Source organism: Nerophis lumbriciformis, linkage group LG04 (assembly GCF_033978685.3).
Source record: "Nerophis lumbriciformis linkage group LG04, RoL_Nlum_v2.1, whole genome shotgun sequence".
NCBI lineage: Eukaryota > Metazoa > Chordata > Actinopteri > Syngnathiformes > Syngnathidae > Nerophis > Nerophis lumbriciformis.
In genome coordinates, this window is record NC_084551.2 from 35429868 (window position 1) to 35456980 (window position 27113).

The following is a 27113-nucleotide window of genomic DNA, read 5'->3' on the forward strand; positions in this document are numbered from 1 at the left end:
GCTGCTAGTGCTAGCCAATCACCGCACCTGTGCTTCCACTCACCATGTATTCAAGTGTCCACTTATAAAACAATGCTTATTACAACACCTTAAGTCTTTTCTTTTTTTTTGGCTGGTAACAATCCACTCACCAGCCTGAAGTGAAACATGTCGCGATACGTGTGTTTATGGCGGGTGTTGGTGTTTTAAAAACTTCGTCGACCATTATGCGACGTCGTTGGAGCGTCCTGCGAGTCAACAACCAGGGAAAAGACAAGCGCCTCCCCCTTAGGTGGTCACGTGATTCCCAACTTGTCACGTGATCGTCACCGGGTCGCTCATGTAACTCGTGATTCGTTTTTTCAGCTGCAGAGGCTTGTTGTGATCGACAAAGAATGAAAACATGAGGTGAGTTCAAACAGGATCTTTCAGTTTTTTAGTGTTAAAAAGTGTACTATGGAAGCGTCTTGTAAACAATTGCAGAGCGTGGGTGAGAACATTCTTGCTGCTGCTGTTGGCCGCTTTGCCACCAGTCCAAACACGCAGATTCTCGTCCTTTTTCGGCCCCAATTCTTACAAAGTCAGCAGCCTCAATGGCGTGGACCCTGGAGCTCCTCTTTTTGTCACTCCCTATCTGGAGAAGGGTGCCATTGATGAAGGTACAGTAGATCATTACAGTATTGAGTGAGCTGTCACTGTGGTGCTGATGGACATGTTGTCATTGTTTTTCCAGCCAGGACACTAAGTCAGGTTAGAGAGCTGCCTGGTGACAACGTGAAGAGTCATGCAGGTTATCTCACGGTCAACAAGAAATACAACAGCAATCTCTTCTTCTGGTTCTTCCCTGCACTCATGGTACACACAAACTACTCAAAACATTCAAAATGTATTACACAAACATGTATAGTAGAGCTCAGAACAAGACCAAACAATCATAATTTGGAATAAAAAGTCCTTCGTCGATAGACACGTGTCTGCATAGGTTATTAAGATTTATGGTTTCTTCGTTATACTTAACGAGCTGCTCTAAAATCTCATGACACCTGTGCAATTTATCGTATAGCCAAAAGAGTTGGAAGAAGGAGTTGTTATTTAATCCTACCCTTTCTCAAAATCTCAGCTGTTATTGATCATTTATACATTCGTAATAGTAATCATTATAAATTAAGGACAACAAAAAAAACTTTTAAATAAAGAACTTGCATAATTCAATTAATCCTTAAATCAATGTTTATTTATTTAGCCCTGAATCACAAGTGTCTCAAAGGGCTGCACAAGCCACAACGACATCCTCGATACAGAGCCCACATAAGGGCAAGGAAAAACTCACCCCAGTGGGACGTCGATGTGAATGACTATTAGAAACCTTGGAGAGGACCGCATATGTGGGTAACCCCCCCACCTCCTCTAGGGGAGACCGAATGCAATGGATGTCGAGTGGGTCTGACATAATATTGTCAGAGTCCAGTCCATAGTGGATCTAACATAATAGTAAGAGTCCAGTCCATAGTGGGTCAGCAGGAAACCATCCCGAGCGGAGACGGGTCAGCAGCGCAGAGATGTTCCCAACCGATGCACAGGCGAGCGGTCCACCCCGAGTCCCGACTCTGGACAGCCAGCAATTCATGCATGGCCACCGGACCTGGGGGGAGCAGAGGAGAAAGGAAAAGAAACGGCAGATCAACTGGTCTAAAAAAGGGGGGCTATTTAAAGGCTAGAGTATACAAATGAGTTTTAAGATGGGACTTAAATGCTTCTACTACTGAGGTAGCATCTCTAACTGTTACCGGGAGGGCATTCCATAGTACTGGAGCCCGAATAGAAAAGGCTCTATAGCCCGCAGACTTTTTTTTAAGAGTAGTTTTGCGTGATACAGACAGTATATGATATAAATCATACTGTATATACATTTGGCTGACAATAGAGCATTTAATACTTTTGTTATAGCGTGATAATGCATGTTGATTACGAGCAAACGGTGGAGTCCTCAATGCACTGTAGCGTCCTCGCTAACGTGCTAATGTCCCTCCGCAGTGCAAAGCCACTTAAAACGTCAGCAATCCTCGCCTGCATGGTGGGAAATTAACTAATTTTCGTATAAGTCACTGGAGGACTAAACATGCTACACTACACCGTAGAACAGGCCTGGGCAATTATTTTGACTCGGGGGGGCCCCATTTAGAGAAAAAATGTGTCTGGGGGCCGGTATATCTGATTTTTAGGAACACTAATACAAAACCTCACAATAATGTCTGATTGATTGCTAAAACGTTATGACAGACCGCCAAAAAACGGAATGGCATTTTAATTTTTTTTACTGAATGAGAATGTACATGAAAATAAAGAATGTGGGATTTACATTATTACCGTATTTTCCGCACTATAAGGCGCACCTTCAATGAATGGCATATTTTAAAACTTTGTTCATATATAAGGCGCACCACATTGTAAGGCGCATAGAATAGACGCTACAGTAGAGGCTGGAGTTACGTTATGCATCCATTAGATGGAGCTGCGCTAAAGGGAATGTCAACAAAACAGTCAGAGAGGTCAGTCAAACTTTATTAATAGATTACAAACCAGCGTTCTGACAACTCTGTTCACTCCTAAAGTGAATAAACAGCTTTTTTATTATTTCCCCCGAGGAAAGTCAGTGACGTGGTGTTTTGTTTATCTTTTAACAACAGCGAGGTATATCATGTAGTGCAACATTTATATCACATAGTGGAGGGGAACTTTTCCCTGATTCAATAAACACGTAAAAAACAGTGATACTGTTACGGTAAATCAAACGTTAGTGCAATCACAATATAGTAACACTCGAAATAGTGCAGAGCAAAAACAATATATCAACAACTCAACGTTGCTCAAACGTTAATGTCACACAACACACAAAATAAACATGTAAAGCTCACTTTATGAAGTTATTCCTCATCCACGAATCCCTCGGATTCTTCTTCTTCAGTGTCCGAATTAAACAGTTGGGCGGATACGGCATTCAACATGCCCGGCTCCGTCTCGTCAAAGTCGTCAAATGGAGTCAGTGTCGCTGCTGCTCTATTCCTGTGTTCTACTGCGTGACTGATCGTCTTAAGTTTAAACTTTGCGTCGTAACTTCTTCTTCTACGGGGGAAAATGAAGTCGGCGGCTGCTTACCGTAGTTGCGATTGATTGATTGATTGAAACGTTTACCTGTTGGAGGCTCAATACTGGTCCATATATAAGGCACACCGGATTATAAGGCGCACTGTCAGCTTTTGACAAAATTGGAGGTTTTTAGGTGCGCCTTATAGTGCGGAAAATACGGTAACTATGAACAATAAAACACTGAATATTGACAACATATGAACGTCACACCCCCTCTCCATCCACATATTCTACAATCAAGCGAAACGCAACAAAAATGCAACAAACACAGCGAAATATGAACGCAAAGGGTGAAAAAACCCCCACCTCCAATCTGATACATCTGATATACCACTAAGCTTTAACGCAACAACATTTTTACAACTTTGTTGTAAAATTCTTCTTCCGCGTCTGTTCCTGACACCCGCATTTCAGGCTGACACTCTGTGGAAACACTCTGTGAAAACGCTCCCCTACCCACACTGCTGGAAGCCTCGTCTGAGCTGCTGTGACTTAGCTTACCATAATAACTAATTAGATTACCATAGTAACTAATTAGATTACCATAGTAACTAATTAAATTACCATAGTAACTAGTATATCATGCAAAAGCGCAGATTCCAACCATTGAAATACTTTGTATAGTTCAAGACTTACGGTCATTTGAAAATATCACTGCACATCATAATGGCAGCTACACTTTCCATCTTAAAGATCTAAAAAAAAATATTTGGGAATATCCGGCGGGCCAGATTGAAAAGCTTAACGGGCCGCATACGGCCCCTGGGCCTTTATTTGCCCAGGTCTGCCGTAGAAGGATATACTAACTGCTAACTGCAAGCTAGTACGATAGTTAGTAGATCTACATTTGTTATTATCACACAAAATATTTTTTTTGTCATTTTTGTTATTGCTTACAAACTCAAAAAATAAGAGCCAATAGTAGTTTTTTCTTTTGTTTAATTATTTTGCACTGTTGACTAGGGCTGCAACTAACGACTGTGTCGATAGTCGAATAGTCATCGACTATCTTAACGATTAGTCGACTCGTCGGATTGTAAAGAGTACACATATTCAGTGGCTCTAATTTAGCCATCAACTTTGAAATTCAGCTGGAGATCATTTTAGGTATGTGCTTACTAATAACAAAGATTACTAATTTGTTCATAAATATATTAATTTTGACTAATATTGCCTAAGGGCTTCACGGTGGAAGAGGGGTTAGTGCATCTGCCTCACAATACGAAGGTCCTGAGTAGTCTTGGGTTCAATCCCGGGCTCGGGATCTTTCTGTGTGGAGTTTGCATGTTCTCCCCGTGACTGCGTGGATTCCCTCCGGGTACTCCGGCTTCCTCCCACTTCCAAAGACATGCACCTGGGGATAAGTTGATTGGCAACACTAAATTGGCCCTAGTGTGTGAATGTGAGTGTGAATGTTGTCTGTCTATCTGTGTTGGCCCTGCGATGAGGTTGCGACTTGTCCAGGGTGTACCCCGCCTTCCGCCCGATTGTAGCTGAGATAGGCTCCAGCGCCCCCCGCGACCCCAATGGGAATAAGCGGTAGAAAATGGATGGATGGATAGACTAATTATGCAGCTCAAATACATGTTTGTCCATTTAAAAGTAAGTATTGGAAAAGAGCAAAATAAAACAAGTATATTTTTAATGTAAAACAGGACAGTTAAATTAGCAATAACAACAACCTACTCAGTGGCCTAGTGGTTAGAGTGTCCGCCCTGAGATCGGTAGGTTGTGAGTTCAAACCCCGGCCGAGTCATACCAAAGACTATAAAAATGGGACCCATTACCTCCCTGCTTGGCACTCAGCATCAAGGGTTGGAATTGGGGGTTAAATCACCAAAATGATTCCCGGGCGCGGCCACCGCTGCTGCCCACTGCTCCCCTCACCTCCCAGGGGGTGATCAAGGGTGATGGGTCAAATGCAGAGAATAATCTCGCCACACCTAGTGTGTGTGTGACAATCATTGGTACTTTAACTTTAACTTTAACTTTAACAAGAAAACAACACAACTATGTAACTTGCTTAAATAAAAACAATAATTTTGTGACGTCCCACTGGGGTGAGTTTTTCCTTGCCCTTATGTGGGCTTTGTACCGAGGATGTCGTTGTGGCTTGTGCAGCCCTTTGAGACACTTGTGATTTAGGGCTATATAAATAAACATTGATTGATTGATTGATTGTGATGTTGTGTTTAAAATGCTACACACAAAAAAAAAGCTACAGCTAATATTATTGATAATTGATTAACTCCAGGCATTTTTAGCACTCCAAAAGACTCAATGCATATAATTGTATCATTGAATAATTCTTAACATTTTATCTATCTAATAGATTGCATTTTACATTTTATGATATTGGCACATTGGTGCCTAATGTTTAGTGTGTGCGTGTGTCTGACATTTGTTTTTGTGCCTTTCTTCATTGCATTGTAAATTGACGCTGCTTTAAAGAGTACTTGAATTGATTAGACAAAGTTTAGCTGGCGGACTTTGGGTAAAATGACGACAAATGTATTTTTTGGCGACAAATTTTATTGTCGACAATGTCGACGAATCGTTGCACACCTGCTAGTGACATTATTGTACATTTTGGATGTAATAAAAGGCAACAAGGAAATAATATATATTTTTATCGATATCGTTACACAGCCATCCTTTTAAGTATGGCCAATAACCCAAATGTGTAATATTGTCCAGAACTAATATAAAGTATCCAAACAACAGAATAATAAGTGTATTATATTTTAACAGAAGTGTAGATAGAACCATGTTACAACAAAACTAACCAGATATTAACAGTACATTAACAAGTAGATTAATAATAATATTGAGAAAATAACACAACTGGAAAAAACGCAATATGTTAATGCATTTGTCAGTAGTTAAATGTTTAGCCTTTGTTACCTGTTTTAAAATAATGATATAATTACACACCAAATTATATATTGTGATCTATCTTGTTATCGCAAGAAGCTGCAATATATATCACGATATAGATTTCGGGTCATATTGCCCATTCTAAGTAAGTGATACCTGCTTTTATTACATATTAATAACCATATTAGTAGTAATATTAGATTAAATCTATTCTATCTAAAAAAAAATGAAATGAAATGAAATCTTAATTAAAAACATAGTTACATGTATTTTCACTGAAATTCAATGAAAACTGACCCGGGCAGTTTTATATTTTTTAAGGCCTTTTTACTATTGTTCTGGATAATCCTTACTGCTTATTGAGTTTTTACCATTTTATTGTTTGTTTCATTTTAGCGGTAAATGTATAGGCCTGTCTGTGCTTATTGTGATTTTTTTCCTTTTTTTTTACCTTTCTGTTTTTAATTTGTACAGTACTTTGTGGCTATAGTGACTGTTTAAAAAAATTTAAAAAATAAAATAATAATGGATTAGATTTATATAGTGGTTTCCTATCAAATAGATACTCAAAGCGCTCACTTTCACATTCACACTTTGGTGGGGGTAAGCTACATTTGTAGCCACAGCTGCCCTGGGCTGCGAATTTGCGCCCACGGCCCCTCCGACCACCACCTATCATTCATTCACCAGTGTGAGCGGCACTGGTACTGCACAAAATAGTGCAGTATGAATAATTAAACCTTAACAATACAGTCGTTCCTCTCCATATCACACTTTACCACATTTAAATTTTTTTGTGGATATTTTTTAAAGCATATTTAAAACAAATGTTGGTCCTAAATTCATCATTTTCATGCATATAAATGGCTATATAAACTAAAAATATCAATACTACAGTAGTATAGCTCACGAGAGTAAACCAATCTAATCAGATCACACTGTTCAGTATCCTGGCCACTGATTGGCTCAGCCTCAGGCAGCATTACTATATTGGAGTAAAAGAGTGTTAGGCAACATAAGGGTGTTATTTAATGGTTGGAGGGCTCTCATAATAAACTGTATTTTTAGGTTGTAAATTGTTGTTTGATGCTGTAGCTATGAAAATATTTGATTTGTAATTAATGATTCCTACTTTGCGGAAAGTCATTTATCGCGGTCATGTCTGGAACCAATTAACAGCGACTGTTTTACCAAAGTATCTCTGCATGCTTTATACTGCGATGCCAAATACAACCAAAGGGTGGTGCAAAAATGCTATTATTTGGTTGTTCTGTCACAGCCCACCCAGAAGAAGTCTCCAGTCCTGCTGTGGCTCCAGGGCGGTCCTGGTGGCACCTCACTGTTTGGGCTCTTTGTGGAACATGGACCTTATGTGGTTTATAAGAACATGACAGGTACTTTTTCATCCTTAATGTACAATATGCATGTATATTCATATAATAATATATTTTTAAACTGTGTCAATTTACATGTTGTTGCAGTGGGTCTGAGGGATTACGCCTGGACTAAAAGATATTCTGTGTTATACATTGATAATCCAGTAGGTATTGTGTTGATGCAGGATGGCAACACTTTTTGAAGACTTTGTGTGCTTATTAGTTTTTTTTAATCATTAATATATTTGTCCAGGTTGGAACAGGTTACAGCTTCACTGATGATGACCGGGGTTTTGCTCAGAATCAGGATGATGTAGGCAGAGATCTATACAGGTGAAACACTGTCTTTTCCATCATTATTTCACTTAAATCCACTAAAATGTTTCCTCTTTATTTCTTTTAAAGTGCTTTAACGCAGTTCTTCCAACTCTTTCCGGAATATCAGTCAAACGACTTCTATGCTACTGGAGAGGCAAGTTGTATTATTATTTTTACCATTTTCAAGTTGTAATATAAAGTATATTATTTAAATGTGGGCTTTGTACCGAGGATGTCGTTGTGGCTTGTGCAGCCCTTTGAGACACTTGTGATTTAGGGCTATATAAATAAAGATTGATTGATTGATTAAATAATTATGTATTATAATTTATGTAAAAGTATGCATAATATAACAAAATACTAAATATATACAGTATATAAATTATATGCACTCAAAATGATTCAACCCCAGTTGTAAATTACATGTATTTAAAAAAAAAAAAATCACTTGGTATATATTATTATAATCATTGTTAATTTGTGAAAAAAATACTATACACATTATATAACTGTGTGTGGATATATATATATATATATATATATATATATATATATTCACTGTATGTATACTGTATATATTTACTGTGTGTGTGTATATACACTGTATGTATATATATATATATATATATATATATAGTGTGTGTATATATGTGTATATATATATATATATATAGTGTGTGTGTATATATATATATATATATATATATATATATATATATATATATAGTGTGTGTATATATGTATATATATATATATATATATATATATATATATATATATATATATATATATATATATAGTGTGTGTATATATGTATATATATATATATATATATATATATATACATATATATATATATATATATATATATATATATATGTATATGTGTGTATATATATATATAAATATATATATATAAAAAAAAAATATATATATATATATATATATATATATATATACATGCAGTCGTGATCAAAAGTTTACATACACTTGTAAAGAACATAATGTCATTGCTGTCTTGAGTTTCCAATCATTTCTACAACTCTTATTTTTTTGTGATAGAGTGATTGCAGCACATACTTGTTGGTCACAAAAAACATTCATGAAGTTTGGTTCTTTTATGAATTTATTATGGGTCTAGTGAAAATGTGACCAAATCTGCTGGGTCAAAAGTATACATACAGCAATGTTAATATTTGGTTACATTTCCCTTGGCAAGTTTCACTGCAATAAGGCGCTTTTGGTAGCCATCCACAAGCTTCTGGCAAGCTTCTGGTTGAATTTTTGCCCACCCCTCTTGACAAAATTGGTGCAGTTCAGCTAAATTTGTTGTTTTACTGACATGGACTTGTTTCTTCAGCATTTTCCACGCGTTTAAGTCGGGACTTTGGGAAGGCCATTCTAAAACCTTAATTCTATCCTGATTTAGCCATTCCTTTACAACTTTTGACGTGTGTTTGGGATCATTGTCCTGTTGGAACACCCAACTGTGCCCAAAACCCAACCTCCGGGCTGATGATTTCAGGTTGTCCTGATGAATTTGGAGGTAATCCTCATTTTACATTGTCCCATTTACTCTCTGTAAGTGTATGTAAACTTTTGACCACGACTGTATATATCACTTGAGGGGAAGTCAAAGTTTGAAACCCCTGATCTCGAACAAATCAAAAAAAAAAAAACGTTTAGCCAGTTCTTAAAAAATTATTTTATGTAAATCATAACTTATGAACAACTATTTATTCATGAGAACCGTATTATCTATTTATTTAATTTGTGTGTATATATATACTCGAAGACTTCTATGGAAATGCAAGAACCGAGACTCAGATTTCCCTCGCCCGGACGCGGGTCACCGGGGCCCCCCTCCGGAGCCAGGCCCGGAGTTGGGGCACGATGGCGAGCGCCTGGTGGCCGGGCCTGTCCCCATGGGGCCCGGCCGGGCACAGCCCGAAGAGGCAACGTGGGTCCCCCCTCCAATGGGCTCACCACCCATAGCAGGGGCCATAGAGGTCGGGTGCAATGTGAGCTGGGCGGTAGCCGAAGGCAGGGCACTTGGCGGTCCGATCCTCGGCTACAGAAGCTAGCTCTTGGGACGTGGAACGTCACCTCGCTGGGGGGGAAGGAGCCTGAGCTAGTGCGCGAGGTAGAGAAGTTCCGGTTGGATATAGTCGGACTCACCTCGACGCACAGCAAGGGCTCTGGAACCAGTTCTCTCGAGAGGGGCTGGACTCTCTTCCACTCTGGCGTTGCCGGCAGTGAGAGGCGACGGGCTGGGGTGGCAATTCTTGTTGCCCCCCGGCTCAGAGCCTGCATGTTGGAGTTCAACCCGGTGGACGAGAGGGTAGCTTCCCTCCGCCTTCGGGTGGGGGGACGGGTCCTGACTGTTGTTTGCGCTTACGCGCCAAACAGCAGCTCAGAGTACCCACCCTTTTTGGATTCACTCGAGGGAGTACTTGAGAGTGCTCCCCCGGGTGATTCCCTCGTTCTACTGGGGGACTTCAACGCTCATATTGGCAACGACAGTGAAACCTGGAGAGGCGTGATTGGGAAGAATGGCCGCCCGGATCTGAACCCAAGTGGTGTTTTGTTATTGGACTTTTGTGCCCGTCACGGATTGACCATAACGAACACCATGTTCAAGCATAAGGGTGTCCATATGTGCACTTGGCACCAGGACACCCTAGGCCGCAGTTCTATGATCGACTTTGTAGTTGTGTCATCGGATTTGCGGCCTCATGTTTTGGACACTCGGGTGAAGAGAGGGGCGGAGCTTTCTACCGATCACCACCTGGTGGTGAGTTGGCTGCGATGGTGGGGGAGGATGCCGAACAGACCTGGCAGGCCCAAACGCATTGTGAGGGTTTGCTGGGAACGTCTGGCAGAGTCTCCTGTCAGAGAGAGTTTCAATTCCCACCTCCGGAAGAACTTTGAACATGTCACGAGGGAGGTGCTGGACATTGAGTCCGAGTGGACCATGTTCCGCACCTCTATTGTCGAGGCGGCTGATTGGAGCTGTGGCCGCAAGGTAGTTGGTGCCTGTTGTGGCGGTAATCCTAGAACCTGTTGGTGGACACCGGCAGTGAGGGATGCCGTCAAGCTGAAGAAGGAGTCCTATCGGGTTCTTTTGGCTCATGGGACTCCTGAGGCAGCGGACAGGTACCGACAGGCCAAGCGGTGTGCGGCTTCAGCGGTCGCGGAGGCAAAAACTCGGACATGGGAGGAGTTCGGGGAAGCCATGGAAAACGACTTCCGGACGGCTTCGAAGCGATTCTGGACCACCATCCACCGCCTCAGGAAGGGGAAGCAGTGCACTACCAACACCGTGTATGGTGCGGATGGTGTTCTGCTGACCTCGACTGCGGAAGTTGTGGATCGGTGGAGGGAATACTTCGAAGACCTCCTCAATCCCACCAACACGTCTTCCTATGAGGAAGCAGTGCCTGAGGAATCTGTGGTGGGCTCTCCTATTTCTGGGGCTGAGGTTGCTGAGGTAGTTAAAAAGCTCCTCGGTGGCAAGGCCCCGGGGGTGGATGAGATCCGCCCGGAGTTCCTTAAGGCTCTGGATGCTGTAGGGCTGTCTTGGTTGACAAGACTCTGCAGCATCGCGTGGACATCGGGGGCAGTACCTCTGGATTGGCAGACCGGGGTGGTGGTTCCTCTCTTTAAAAAGGGGAACCGGAGGGTGTGTTCTAACTATCGTGGGATCACACTCCTCAGCCTTCCCGGTAAGGTCTATTCAGGTGTACTGGAGAGGAGGCTACGCCGGATAGTCGAACCTCGGATTCAGGAGGAACAGTGTGGTTTTCGTCCTGGTCGTGGAACTGTGGACCAGCTCTATACTCTCGGCAGGGTCCTTGAGGGTGCATGGGAGTTTGCCCAACCAGTCTACATGTGCTTTGTGGACTTGGAGAAGGCATTCGGCCGTGTCCCTCGGGAAGTCCTGTGGGGAGTGCTCAGAGAGTATGGGGTTTCGGACTGTCTGATTGTGGCGGTCCGCTCCCTGTATGATCAGTGTCAGAGCTTGGTTCGCATTGCCGGCAGTAAGTCGGACACGTTTCCGGTGAGGGTTGGATTCCGCCAAGGCTGCCCTTTGTCACCGATTCTGTTCATAACTTTTATGGACAGAATTTCTAGGCGCAGTCAAGGCGTTGAGGGGATCCGGTTTGGTGGCTGCAGGATTAGGTCTCTGCTTTTTGCAGATGATTTGGTCCTGATGGCTTCATCTGGCCAGGATCTTCAGCTCTCACTGGATCGGTTCGCAGCTGAGTGTGAAGCGACTGGGATGAGAATCAGCACCTCCAAGTCCGAGTCCATGGTTCTCGCCCGGAAAAGGGTGGAGTGCCATCTCCGGGTTGGGGAGGAGATCTTGCCCCAAGTGGAGGAGTTCAAGTACCTCGGAGTCTTGTTCACGAGTGAGGGAAGAGTGGATCGTGAGATCGACAGGCGGATCGGTGCGGCGTCTTCAGTAATGCGGACGCTGTATCGATCCGTTGTGGTGAAGAAGGAGCTGAGCCGGAAGGCAAAGCTCTCAATTTACCGGTCGATCTACGTTCCCATCCTCACCTGTGGTCATGAGCTTTGGGTTATGACCGAAAGGACAAGATCACGGGTACAAGCGGCCGAAATGAGTTTCCTCCGCCGGGTGGCGGGGCTCTCCCTTAGAGATAGGGTGAGAAGCTCTGTCATCCGGGGGGAGCTCAAAGTAAAGCCGCTGCTCCTCCGCATCGAGAGGAGCCAGATGAGGTGGTTCGGGCATCTGGTCAGGATGCCACCCGAGCGCCTCCCTAAGGAGGTGTTTAGGGCATGTCCGACCGGTAGGAGGCCACGAGGAAGACCCAGGACACGTTGGGAAGACTATGTCTCCCGGCTGGCCTGGGAACGCCTCGGGATCCCCCGGGAGGAGCTGGACGAAGTGGCTGGGGAGAGGGAAGTCTGGGCTTCCCTGCTTAGGCTGCTGCCCCCGCGACCCGACCTCGGATAAGCGGAAGAAGATGGATGGATGGATGGTGTATATATATATATATATATATATATATATATATATATATATATATATACACACAAATTAAATAAATAAATATATATATATATATATATAGACTTAAGTTGGTTTGATTTCAGGAGTAAACTGTATGACCGGTGCTCTCTGCAGTTGAGTACAAATACATGTGGCCTATATACAGCAGTGGATGTTTTTGCCCCATGACTAGTTTTAGTGCTGGATGAACCACATTAAAAAGGCTGTTAAACAATAAAAACTATCTTTACTTGTCCTGTCATCACATAGTCGTACGCAGGGAAGTACGTTCCTGCTGTGTCGTACTACATCCATAAAAACAACCCCACTGCCAAGGTAAAGATCAACTTTAAGGGCATGGCCATCGGTGACGGCCTGTGTGACCCGGAAATGGTGCGTATCTGTCAACATGCCGTTTTTTTATGTTTGTTGTTTTTAACGTGACCTGTACAGGTGCAACATTCTCCTGTTGTTTTTATCTGCCAATCAGATGTTGGGTGGCTATGGGGAGTTTTTGTACCAGACGGGTATGATCGATGAAATCCAAAAACAATACGTCATAAAGCAGACCGACTTGGGTGTCCAACTCATCCAGCAGCAGCAGTGGCTGCAGGCCTTCAAGGTACAATAAAGTATTCAACGTCATCATAATATCAGGTCATGGAATTAGATACACTATATCATGTCACTGCGTTAGGTACACAATTTAATATCACTGCATTAGGTACACAATATCATGTCACTGCATTAGGTACACAATATGTCACTGCATTGAGTACACAATATCATGTCACTGCATTAGGTACACAATATATTGTCATGGAATTAGTTATGCAATATCATGTCACTGCATTTGGTACACAATATATCACTGCATTGGGTACACAATATCATGTCATTGCATTAGGTACACAATATATTGTCATGGAATTAGATACATTATATCATGTCATGGAATTAGATACACAATATTATATCACTGCATTAAGTACCCGGTACACAACACATACACGCCCCACACAAGAGTTGTATCAAACTTCTGGTTGTTATATTTTAGTAACTATATTTATTTAGATGAGTGTGGCAAAATATTAGGGATGGCTTCGATACGACTTTTTCATGTACATCGATACCACATTGTTGTACAGCAGCCGAAGCAGATACAAGTGCATCTTTTATCTGATCTAGCACTTGTATGACAGCTAAGAATGTTTTATGATGGCATCGGTTTGTCTTTGGAACTGACTATTTTCCATTATTCAAATTCTAAATACAATAGTGGTCAAGCAGCATCCTGGTATCAATGTATCGGACTGTAATGTGATCGTGTTAATCGAACGTCTTCCAAAAGCAGATTATGATGCAGGTGTACCTAATAAAGTGTCCTCTCCTTGTACAGTAGATTTGACTATTATCTAAATGAACTATGTGAGAACAACAATATATTTTGAAAAAATGTTTGTCACATTCTTTCACCCATTTTGAGATTGTCACCAAAGGTGCTGCTACAAAATGATTCCAGATGAACCAATCACGTTTGTTTTTTCTCAGGTTTTTGACAGCTTGCTGAACGGGGACATGTCGACATATCCTTCCTTCTTCCAGAATGCAACAGGCTGCACCAACTATTTCAACTACTTGTTATGTCAGGTACCTCATGTACTTTTCTTGTACTACATTCTTACACTGACTCGCTTGTCATTAGTCATCCATCACAAAAGGTACCACAACGATCCATTGTTCCCACTAGAAATAATCTAAATTTAATTAATCCGTTCCAACCTCCTAGAAATATGAACACAAAACGCAATTTACAAAGAATAGTTAAAGCTTTACATGCAGAATACAATGTAAAATACATGCCAATGATGAATGAAATGATATATTTTGTGATTGAAAATCGGCGAATACTTTTGTAATGAATATTGTGACTACTATTGTTATTAATGTAAGTATAATTATCAACATTATTACTCTGATATTAAACAAAACACGTTGGAATTTGAACGTACCATAGAACCAACGGAATAAAACATATTTTCCTATGCAGAGCAGCAAGTTAGCATTATCAAGCATGAAAATAAACTATTAATAATTCATTTTAATAGTAGGAGGCTACATAACAAATTTTGAGGGTAAAAAATAATATTTAGTTCAGTGAATGAAACCATTTAATGTCATTGTTATGTCAGAAACATGGATCAAGGTGGATAGTGGTGCCGATTTTTATCTGAAACTGAGGCATCCTTAATTGTATTTAAAAATGATCTACTGAACCTTAATTGGGATAAAGTTTATGAGCAAGATGTTGTTAACAAGGCATGCTTTTTTTTAGAAACATATTTAAAAACAATGTATATGTGTGTATATATATATATATATATATATATACATATATTTTTTTTTTTATATATATACAGTATATATATATATATATATATATATATATATATATATATATATATATATATATATATATACAGTACAGGCCAAAAGTTTGGACACACCTTCTTATTTCAATTAGTTTTCTTTATTTTCATGACAATTTACATTGTAGATTGTCACTGAGGGCATCAAAACTATGACACCCGTGAAGTGAAAACCCTTTCAGGCGACTACCTCTTGAAGCCCATCGAGAGAATGCCAAGAGTGTGCAAAACAGTAATCAGAGCAAAGGGTGGCTATTTTGAAGAAACTAGAACATAAAACATGTTTTCAGTTATTTCACCTTTTTTTGTTAAGTACATAACTCCACATGTGTTCATTCATAGTTTTGATGCCTTCAGTGACAATCTACAATGTTCAATAGTCATGAAAATAAAGAAAACACATTGAATGAGAAGATGTGTCCAAACTTTTGGCCTGTACTGTATATAAATATAGAAATAATAAGTGTTGTATGAAAAAAAAAAAAAATAGAAACATTTAACATCCCTTTTGCCTTTATTGAAGACTGAAGAGCCACAAGAACGCCACCTTTTTACTTTACTACATGTTCATTTTTGAATTCCACAGTGTTTCTCACCTTCTTTATCAAAGTGCTGGCACTCACATCTTTCTTTGGCCCCATGGTGGCCTATTTTGCAGCAGTACTCAGTTTAAAAAAAAAAAAGCCTATTTGCCAAACAGATTAGAAAATGGATGGATGGATGGATTTAGAACTCCTTAGTGCGCTTGAACGCCTCATCAGCTGAGAAAGGATGCAGACTTGTTCGTCGTTCTTTGTGCGTGGTTTGAAAAAATAAAGATAATTGAATCAACTGTAAAAGAAGCACAGTCCATTCTTCACAGACTCTTTCTTTTGGTAGTCGATGCTCAGCATGCAGATGATATACGTAGGTTACGTGCGATAATAATAACTGAGACAGCATATGAAAACCGAGGTACAGTTGTGTGTACATACTGTCATGGCAATCTCCCATTATTTGTCAGGAACCAGAAGACCAGGGATACTTCAGCAGGTTTGTGACGCTCCCAGAGGTGCGGCGCGCCATCCACGTGGGCAACCTGGAGTTTCACGATGGCTCGCAGGTGGAGAAGCACCTGCTGCAGGACGTGATGAAGAGCATCAAACCCTGGCTGGCCGTGCTCATGGACAACTACAAGGTGTTGATTTATAGTGGCCAGCTGGACGTGATCGTCGCGGCCCCTCTGACGGAGAGGTTCCTGCCCACCGTCAACTGGACCGGAGCGGACGACTACAGGTCGGCGCCTCGCTTCCACTGGAAGGTTCAGCCCACCGACACAGAGGTGGCAGGTTATGTCAGACAAGTGGGAGAGTTCTACCAGGTGAGACAGCAAAAGGAGCATGATGGGAAATCAAACTTCAAATGTGTCCTCTTATCACGCAGGTCGTCATTAGAGGAGGCGGCCACATTCTGCCTTATGACCAACCAGCAAGGTCCTTTGATATGATTGACAGGTTCCTCTCCACGCGAGGATGGAATTAAAGGGATTTCTTCTTAAAGAGGATCAACCACTGTGAAAATCAATAAGCACAATGATTGATTTACGGATATTTGCTAATCATCGCCATAATGGATTTGTGTTCTAATGGCTGCTCATGTTCTAGTCATCACTTTACAATCTTGTACTGTACAAGTCTTAGACCATTTTAGACTCTTTTAAATGTTTTTAAATTAAAGTTGGCTGCATTTCCCTCGCCCTCCCGAAAAAAATATTTCTGGTTTTTTTTTTTTTAATTTTACCAGGAAATAAAATGCACTTTTAAAAATAAAATGCATTGTAATACTTTTTTTTTGTAATAATAATTACATTTATTCTCAAGTAATGTATTTTTTTTTTACATTTTTTTTTTTACATTTTATTATTTATTTATTTTTGTCCTGTCCAGCTTCTCAGGCAAATCATATAGTTGATGTAGATGCCCATATCGGCTGTTCAGATTTACTTTACAAAAGAGAAGTGTAGAAGTTATGTATTTGTAGCAAACTTGCAACCAAACTACTATTAAATAGCTGCACACAACTATTATTAACACAGTTGTCCTCTATGTGTTTTTAAAATTTTGCTTTTTGCTTTCTATTTACTGTTTTAATTGGTTTTACCCTTTGAAATTGTTTTTAATCATATTTATTTTATATTGTTTTTAATTGTGTTTAATATTGTTGTGCAGCACTTTGGAAACATTTTGTTGTTTAAATGTGCTATATAAATAAAGTGGATTGGATTGGATTATAAACTGCCTTATAAATAGTAATATAGTATCTAAAGTGTAAGTAGAAGTACTATGTGTGTGTGTGTGTGTATATATATATTCACACATATGTATATATGTATATATATATATATATATATATATTTATATATATATATATATATATATATATATATATATATATATATATATATATATATATATATATATATATATATATATATATGTATGCATGTATATATTCACGTATATTTACTGTAGATATAATATTGTGCAATGTAATAAATATATTTTAATAGTGACAACAGATATGTAATCTTCACAATATCCTTCCGGGGGCGCTGTGGTCCAATGTCAGTGTCCGAAACTAAATCGGATGGTCCCTTGCTTTAGTGAATTGCGCCTTTACGTGTTGATGACAAATGCATAATTGTTATGTTAAAGCCTGGGTATCCGAAAACAAAAAATCTAAATTGATCAATTAATAAACATTTAAATTATATATGTATATATATTTTAAGTAAGAAGAAATAGAAAATGAAGACAGTGGGGGATATTATGGGGACAAGACAAAAAAATAAAACATATATACAGTACAGGCCAAAAGTTAGGACACACTTTCTCATTCAATGTGTTTTCTTTATTTTCATGACTATTTACATTGTAGATTGTCACTGAAGACATCAAAACTATGAATGAACACATCTGGAGTTATGTACTTAACAAAGAAGGTGAACTAACTGAAAACATGTTTTGTATTCTAGTTTATTCAAAATAGCCACCCTTTGCTCTGCTTACTGCTTTGCACACTCTTGGCATTCTCTCGATGAGCTTCAAGAGGTAGTCACCTGAAATGGCTTTCATTTAACAGGTGTCATAGTTTTGATGCCTTCAATGACAATCTACAATGTAAATAGTCATGAAAATAAAGAAAACGCATTGAAATGAGGTGTGTCCAACCTTTTGGCCTGTACTATATATATATATATATATATTGTCTTGTCCCCACAATATCCCCATATATATATACGCTTCATAATAAAAACAAATGATATACATACATACACATATACATATATACACATATATATATATATATATATATATATATATATATATATATATATATATATATATATATATATATACACACATATATATATATATATCAGTAACGTGCAGGGAGGTTCATGGCTGGTGAGGCACTGACTTCATCACAGTCAGATTTACAAACATATGAACCCTAAAGAGTATCTTATTCACCATTTGATTGGCAGCAGTTAACGAGTTATGTTTAAAAGCTCATACCAGCATTCTTCCCTGCTTGGCACTCATCATCAAGGGTTGGAATTGGGGGTTAAATCACCAAAAATGATTCTCGGGCGCGGCGCCGCTGCTGCCCACTGCTCCCCTCACCTCCCAGGGGGTGATCAAGGGGATGCGTCAAATGCAGAGGACAAATTTCACCACACCTAGTGTGTGTGTGACAATCATTGGTACTTTAACTTAACTTTAACTTTACACATACAAACTGTAGCACACAAAAAAGTACATTTAATTAAAAAAATGTTATTATGGTCTTACCTTTACTTATAAATTAAGTCCATGTGCTGCTCCTTTTGAACAAAAGCATCGATAACTTGTTTATAGAAGTCTTCCTTATCTTTCTTCAGTTTTAAAAGTCTCTCTGTCTCGATGCAGATCTTCCTTTAAGTATTACCTCCTGCTTCGATTGAAAGTCCAGTTTAGAAAACTGTTTTATTTTAGATATGTAATCCTCCATGTTAATAGTCCAGGCGAGAGGAAAAAATAAACGATGGCTGCTAACTGTTGCTGCTTGTTGTCACTTCTTCTGCAGCCGAGTAGTCGCATGAATGATCTCTGGGACCACGAGCGCCCTCTACCACCAGGAGGCGGGATTACTGCGAGCCTCACACAGTGCGTCTTCGCAGCAGTTTTATGATTGCTCAGCACAAGAAATATGTTACACAGTTGTTGACAAAATACACTGTACATTATATACCTCAGCTAACTAAACTATGGAAATGTATAATATAATTCATATAGCAATACGGTCTCACTGCACAGCAGGCCAGCAGTTAGCCGAGTCATTGCGCAATCCATGGTGAGGCTCAACTGGCTGCTGATCACTGCAAGTCTCTTCTAAGTATTTGAACAACAAATGTGAAAATTCAGCAATTTTGAATAAAAATAATCTAAAACTGGTGAAGTTAAATGGAAAATAACTTTATAGTATAATCACTGGATACATATAACAATTTAATTTAATTTTTTCTTTTTACATTTTTTTTCTTTCCATGATGGCACATGATATAAATATATATATATATATATATATATATATATATATATATATATATATATATATATATTTATTTTATGGGCTTTGTACCGAGGATGTCGTTGTGGCTTGTGCAGCCCTTTGAGACACTTGTGATTTAGGGCTATATAAATAAAGATTGATTGATTGATTGATTGATTGATATATATATATATATATATATATATATATATATATATATATATATATATATATATATGCATAGCCTACTGTATATACACATAAAGGCAAGTACTGCACCCCATCGAAACTCATTTGCTTCAAAGAGTAATCAATCACAACAAATTAGTACTATATAGGGACGGTGTGGCGCAGTGGAAGAGTGGCCGTGCGCAACCCGAGGGTCCCTGGTTCAATCCCCACCTAGTACCAACCTCGTCATGTCCCTTGTGTCCTGAGCAAGACACTTCACCCTTGCTCCTGATGGGTGCTGGTTAGCGCCTTGCATGGCAGCTCCCTCCATCAGAGTGTGAATGTGTGTGTGAATGGGTAAATGTGGAAGTAGTGTCAAAGCGCTTTGAGTACCTTGAAGGTAGAAAAGCGCTATACAAGTACAACCCATTTATCATTTATTTATTTATTATATGTGTATCCCTGGTTATAACTGTATATCACACTGTGTGGTGTACTTTTGTGTAGTTGTGGCCCAACAGACACTCAGGTTACGATAGTTGCCAGAGAACGTTTGCTTTGTATTTGCTTTCACTGTGTGTATTTTTCTATGATAATTTTGATAATGATGCGTGGAATGCATTACAAAATCCAAATCGAGGCAGTGATCTGCATGTTGCAGAGCAAGTGCTTTATTTTCATAGCATAACATAACTGCAGCGATAATGTGGAACATCTGTACAAATGCAAAAACAACAAACAATGTACAACGTTAAAGATCAGTTCATGACGTAGAAACAACATATTCAAGCGCTGAAAAGAGACAAAAGGCAACAAGTGCTGTTATGCAAACATTATGTACACACATGTATTTATTTCCCTTCAACAAGAAAGGTGGTTGATTTACATGATTATATAAATTCAAGGCATAATGTACAATATTTATAGTTTTATTACATTTAACAAAGTAGGAACTAGTCTTGTACATAAAGCTTTTTTTCCTGCATATAAAGCAACAAAAAGTATTTTTTCTGAACCTGCAATTTTTGTGACAATCGTGATGTCCTTCCAGTTGAAATGTTTTAAAATTAAATATTTGTCTAATAACATGTATGTGTGTGTGTGTGTGTAAAAAGGTGGAATAAAGCACCTTTTGCAGGGGTGACCAAAGTGTGGCCTAGGGGCCATTTGTGGCCGGCAGCTTATTCAAAATATTTGATGCAACATGTTTGAAAAAAAAAAAGTTGCAATGCTGACTCATGCTAATAAGAACTATTTGCTTCAGTCCTGTGATCTATAGCTTGATGTTTTTAGTACGTCGAAGGACGCACTTTAAAATGTATCATTCAACATGGTCAAAGAGGCGGTGGCGACTTGTCCGGGGTGTACCCTGCCTTCCGCCTGAGTACAGCTGGGATAGGCTGCAGCCCCCCCGCGACCCCGATAGGGACAAGCGGTAGAAAATGGATGGATGGAAAATGTTCTTTTGCAGTTGAACACCGCAAAAAAGCACCTGCAAATGAACCAAGCCTAAAACCCTAACCATGATTTCACATATATCATGTTGCTTAGATTTCCACTTTTTGCAGCATACAGTAGTACCCCAACTTAAGAGCTGTCTCTCGGCTAATTGCTGTGCTTTACGTTGCAAGCAAACATTTGAGTTACAAACATCACCGCCATTAGTTGGCGTAGCAAATGTCACAGTCGCTAGCATAAGCTTATAGCTAGAGATAGACATAACTTTGTTTTCCGAACATGGGAAGGTAGGAAGTGAGCGTGAAGGACAGTGCTGAGAAGAAGTGGATGATATTTGTTGAATTAAAGAAAGCGATCATCAAAAACATGACCAAGCGTGTTAGCAATTTAGCCCTGCGAGCCTGCACAACACTGAAGCACAATGAGTTGATAACGCCAGCGAAGAATGTTAAAATAATATCGAAACTACGGACATTTATGCATGAAAATATGGAGAAACTGCTGATGGTGTGTTTGACTCAGAAGGAAATGCTGCATAAGTCCATTCTCCAACTACGAGAGTGGACTTAAATAACTGGCATATATATGTATATATTTTATATATATATATATATATATATATATATATATATTTTGCCAGGACTGATTTCTTCCGTGCATTGATTTCCGTTTCCATAGCAGCACGCGTCTGACTTCTGGCAACATGTGTGTTCGTATTTCCGGAATCAAACACGATTGTGTTTTCTTATCATGGCAGACTTGGTAGCAGACAACAAAGACGACTATCTATGGACAAACGAGGATTCACGACCTTATACTTTTGAAGCTGAATATACGGAGGATGAGGATGTGAATTAATAGCAATTCTTGTGCTATTAATGACTGTAAAGCATTATCAATATTATAATACCGCTTTACATTATTATAACATTACTTCATAAAATTACTGAAGTTGTTAGCAGTACATTATATTGTATTGTTTTTATACAATATTCTTTTTCTAAAAGGTTGTTTACATGTTAAAATAGTGCCGTTTGAATGGCTTTGAATACATTTCAATGTTGACGTTGATTTAAGATGCAATTGTTTTGAGTGAAGCGCTTGAGGTACTACTGTAAAAACTGCTGTAAAACTTGGACATGAGAGCAAGGAACAGAGGAATGTTGATGAAAAAAACGTTAAAACAAGATGTTCTCGCTGGTGTAATTAAAAAAAAAAAAGGGTTCCTGACCGAGAAGAACACGTTCTATAATATACAAAGTGCATAGACAAGCTGTGTGAGCGTTTACAAAAGTGTATTTCCAGCTTCGAGTTCAGAAAGTGGAAGTAAAAGATCGTGTTTCCTGGAAGGGAATGATGCGTCGAGTTCAAACCAGGGCGAGTTGCATTCATCAAGACGCTGGCAGGAGGTCACAAGGTGAGAAACTCGAGACAAAAGCCAATAAAAGTATCAATATCACACTGACTAGGACAATGGATATGAATGCTGGAAGAAAAGCAGAAATGATGCTGAAGCTGAGGCACATTGTGACATTTACAAATATGAAACCATACTAGTTATGGGAAGAATTATGCTCACACACACATATATAATTGTATATGAAACATTTATATTAAATTTAGCCAAAACAGACATGATCATAAAAATGAGATTAAAGCTTAAGGTGGTCCTACAGAGATGAAGCTGCCTTGCTGCTATCACAGTGTTGATGTTTCTATCATTTTAAGTATACTTAAATTTTCTATTGCTTTTCTACGCCAGCAGTGACGATAACAGTCTGTGTTGTGTTGCATATATTCCCGTCTGCAACACCGTCTACCTTCATTTGGTTCCACTATGATATTTTTTTGCCTTCATATGCCATCAACACAACGGGAATAATCCAGATGTGTTTCACCGACAATTGAAATGTGATATTTTATGGCTGGGGGGGCCTCACCTGTCATGGTGAAAAATATAAGGGACATTCCAATGAATCGGTGCCACAGGAAATGAAATGTAAACATGTCGGATAAAATTAACTGTAAAATACGTTTTAATGAGTCAAAGCGTCTTGCACATCGATCTGATTACATATTCAATGAAACTATTTAAAACAATGTAAACTATCTTGGACACTAGGAAGATGACCTACAATTATATTAAAATATAAGACTTAAAATCGTTCAGAAATATTCTAAAATCATAATTACTTTTTTTAGGGAAGTATCAATTTGAAGAAAGACGCTTTTAGGGCATCTCCACGCTTATTCGCTTCATAATAAAAACAAATTATATACATACATACATACATACATACATACATACATACATACATACATACATACATACATACATACATACATACATATATATATATATATATATATATATATATATATATATATATATATATACATATATATATATATATATATATATATATATATATATATATATATATATATATATATATATATATATATATATATATATATATATATATATATGCCGGGACTGATTTCCTCCGTGCATTGATTTCCGTTTCCATAGCAGCGCGCGTCTGACTTCTGGCAACATGTGTGTTCCTATTTCCGGACTCAAACACGATTGTGTTTTCTTATCATGGCAGACTTGGTAGCAGACAACAAAGACGACTATCTATGGACAAACGAGGATTCACAACCTTACACTTTTGAAGTTGAGTATACGGAGGATGAACTATTGCTTATAGAAGCGAGCACAAAGGAAGAATGAGACATTTGAGCAGACAGTAGCCGAGAGAGTGAGGTGAAAGTGACTTTGGCGCTATAAACGTGGAACTTGGAGCCAAGCCATTTCAACATAAATGGAGTGCTTACCCAAATAAACCGGAAACATTTCCCCGGCCAGCTGGACCAAACGCACAACTGTCCATTGAGTTAGTCACACTTTAAAATTGATCATTATACATGCATAACTACAGTACTGAGTCTGGCTAGCTCAGCGGTGTCCAAACAAAACATGAAATGTGAGCTAATATTTAACAGATACTGTAATATGATTGTTCATGTTTTTCAGTTAGTACAAATTGGTATGGTATCGCAGTTTTCTGTATAACAAAGCTTATCTCTTGCCGTAGTTAACTTTTACGGCCAAAACCGATACATGCCTTTATGTTAGTATGCTAGAAAAAGAGTTCCTCAGTGTTCCCTCTTACAATAACAATTTCGCTACAGCTTGGTTATTATACAGGGTACGGAACGTAAATTAAGTATTTGTGACTTTTTTTAAATGCATTTTTAAAGTGATTTGGAGGTAGAACTGTTTGCTCCCATTAGCTGCATTGCTATTCAACAAGAACGGGTTGATTTGTACATGTTGGAAAGCCCAAAAAATTTAAAATAAAACATTTGTCTTGTTGTCTCTCATAATGATTGTGAACGATAGGCACAATTCCAACAAAAATGCAGTTCCGCTTTAAACTTAAAGTCTTCAATTTAATCACATTTTGATGTATTTCCTATCAGTTGTGGTGGCGTATGAAGGCAAAATCCTAAAAACTTTCATTGTCCAAATCCTGGAACTAGCTGCACCTGACATACTGCTGTCAAGATCATTTAGTAGGATTTTGTACAAAAATTAATTAGTAGAAAACGTTAATTCTTATAATTATACCACTTTCAAGTTCATAGCAAGGTATAGATTTGAATTTGAACACAGCGGAACTTCTAAAGACAAAAGCCCAGAATGACATACAATGAGTAAAACATATGACTCTAAAGTCTAAAACTTCAGTTCAGCGAGGATCTAAAGTATGGCTTTTTCTTTGGCTTTTTTTAAATGCCAGCACAGAAAATATGGCAAAGAGGAACAATTTGATGACAACAATAGCAAAGGAGATAGGTGGAGATAAGACAACAATGCCCAGGCTGCTCAGTACAATATGCCTGTTTTTACCTTAGCTTTTATAAGTGCTATTAAGTAGGCACTTTTTACGCCTGTTAGAATGATACAATTAGGGCTGTCAAATGTAACGTGCGATTAATCCACGAAAAATGATCGCATTAATCATGCATCAATGCATCAATGCAGATTAATCAAAAAAATGGATTCACATGCAAATCGTGATTTTCATTTATTTCGATTCTAAATCGATTAATAATTTTCGAGACTCGATTAAAAAAAACTTTTTTTAAATGTTTTTTATTTTTAAAGAATACATTTTTGGATTAAAACCGTTATTGATTATTTTATAATTTTATAATGATTATTTTATAATAATCATTGATTATTATTATTTTTTCTCCCCAACCTGTATGTCACATTTTTTGTAAGGGGCGCCGGAAGTTGGCAGACCCGTCAACGATCCGGTTCTGTGTCCCTGTAATGTTTGTCTGATCTTGAATGGGATTGTGCTGAAAATTTGAATTTCCCCTCGGGGATTAATAAAGTATTTCTGATTCTGATTCTGATTGATAATACTATAACTAATGATACTTTTATATATTTGGGGTTGGTTTGGTGTTGCAATTGCTCTATTTTCTTTAAATTGATTAACATTCTGTGATATTAGGAAATAAAATGTTTAAAATACATCTTTAAAACACTTTTTAGGCCAACACTGCGCATATAAGTCGTACGTCAGCAACCAAGAGTAGCCTTTGTAACCTGTTTTGAAAAGGTTTTATTATAATTCATATACCAAATATTATATTATGAAAATCGTGTTGAATCTAGGATTAATTCTAAATCGAATTGTCAGCCCAAAAATTGCAATGGAATCGTGTCGTGAGGTGCTTAAAATTCCCACCTCTATTAATCACCCAATTTATTTTGGCCGCACATGCTCCCTTACCTTAACCGCAGAGGGTTAACCACTTAAAAATAAACTCAAATACTACTTTAGATTAAAATAAATGAAGTGCTTTCAAATAAACCATTAAAAAAAAATCCTGTATGATATTCTGACAATGAAATTACATTGGTGTTGTTTAAAGTTAATTGACATTATGATATAAGTAATTTACTGTGATTAATCACGATTAATCACAATTCAAAAGTGTGACTAATCTGATTAAATGCTTTTATTATTTGACAGCCCTAGTTAAAACATTCATTAGAACAAGTTGTATCTTGTTGACAGTTTGAATTATTGCCAATACATTTATTTTTTTTACAAAATAAAATTTTAAAAAGTGTACAAAGTCCTACTAAACACTTGTAAGAACGTTTTAGTTGTCTCCCTGAACGTGCTGGAAATGCTTTAATAAGTAAGTCCCTTTAAGAGATGACTGTCTCCAGTCTTTTCCCTCTCATTTCATGAACGCTTTGGTCCACTTTGTACCGCTACAAAAACACACCGCGGGAGTATTGCTGCAAGCTAACGCCACAAAAGCAATAGTAAAGATGCAACACAACATAAAACACGAGCAGGTTATAGGCACTATAAAAATACACACCGTGGCACTGTATAAAGAACAGCCTTGGAGGCCCTTGAGGTTCTTCTTGATGGCTGACGTGTGTAGCATGGGGAGCCGTACAAAGCATGTGTGAGGAGGAGGAGTGGGGGGGGTGTGGTCCCACCACGAGAGCTTGACAGTCTGTCGGGGTCCTAATGGATGGCGTTAATGTCTGTTCGGCTGTTGGCGTGTCCGTGCACGCCGCTGCCCCCTATAGTTGTGGTGGAGGTGGTGATGGTGTTGTGCTGGATGACCTGCTGTTGCGTGCAAGCTGGAGATGGACTTCCTGCTGGACTACTTTCCGGACCTGAGGACACATCATGGGAGCAACACTTTCAAGAAAGCCGG

The 27113-nt window shown here is 38.7% G+C and overlaps 2 protein-coding genes across 4 annotated transcripts in view; one reads left to right on the plus strand and one right to left on the minus strand.

Annotated features, from left to right (window-relative positions):
• Positions 1-246: 246 nt before the first annotated feature.
• Positions 247-16953, plus strand: cpvl (carboxypeptidase vitellogenic like). The gene is made up of 12 exons (XM_061953627.1): positions 247-387; positions 463-638; positions 713-834; positions 7283-7397; positions 7485-7543; positions 7633-7712; positions 7785-7851; positions 12985-13107; positions 13205-13336; positions 14266-14364; positions 16147-16503; positions 16566-16953. The coding sequence occupies exons 1-12, from the start codon at positions 383-385 to the stop codon at positions 16662-16664; spliced, it is 1434 nt and encodes a 477-aa protein (XP_061809611.1). The 5' UTR covers positions 247-382; the 3' UTR covers positions 16665-16953.
• Positions 16954-23841: 6888 nt separating this feature from the next.
• creb5b (cAMP responsive element binding protein 5b) overlaps positions 23842-27113 on the minus strand; it is a 182793-nt gene continuing 179521 nt past the window's right edge. For all 3 annotated transcript variants that reach the window (XM_072913011.1, XM_061953645.1, XM_061953638.1), the window contains one exon: positions 23842-27072. In XM_072913011.1, the coding sequence (XP_072769112.1) occupies positions 26918-27072 (155 nt within the window). In that variant the 3' untranslated portion in view covers positions 23842-26917. The remainder of the gene's footprint in view (positions 27073-27113) is intronic.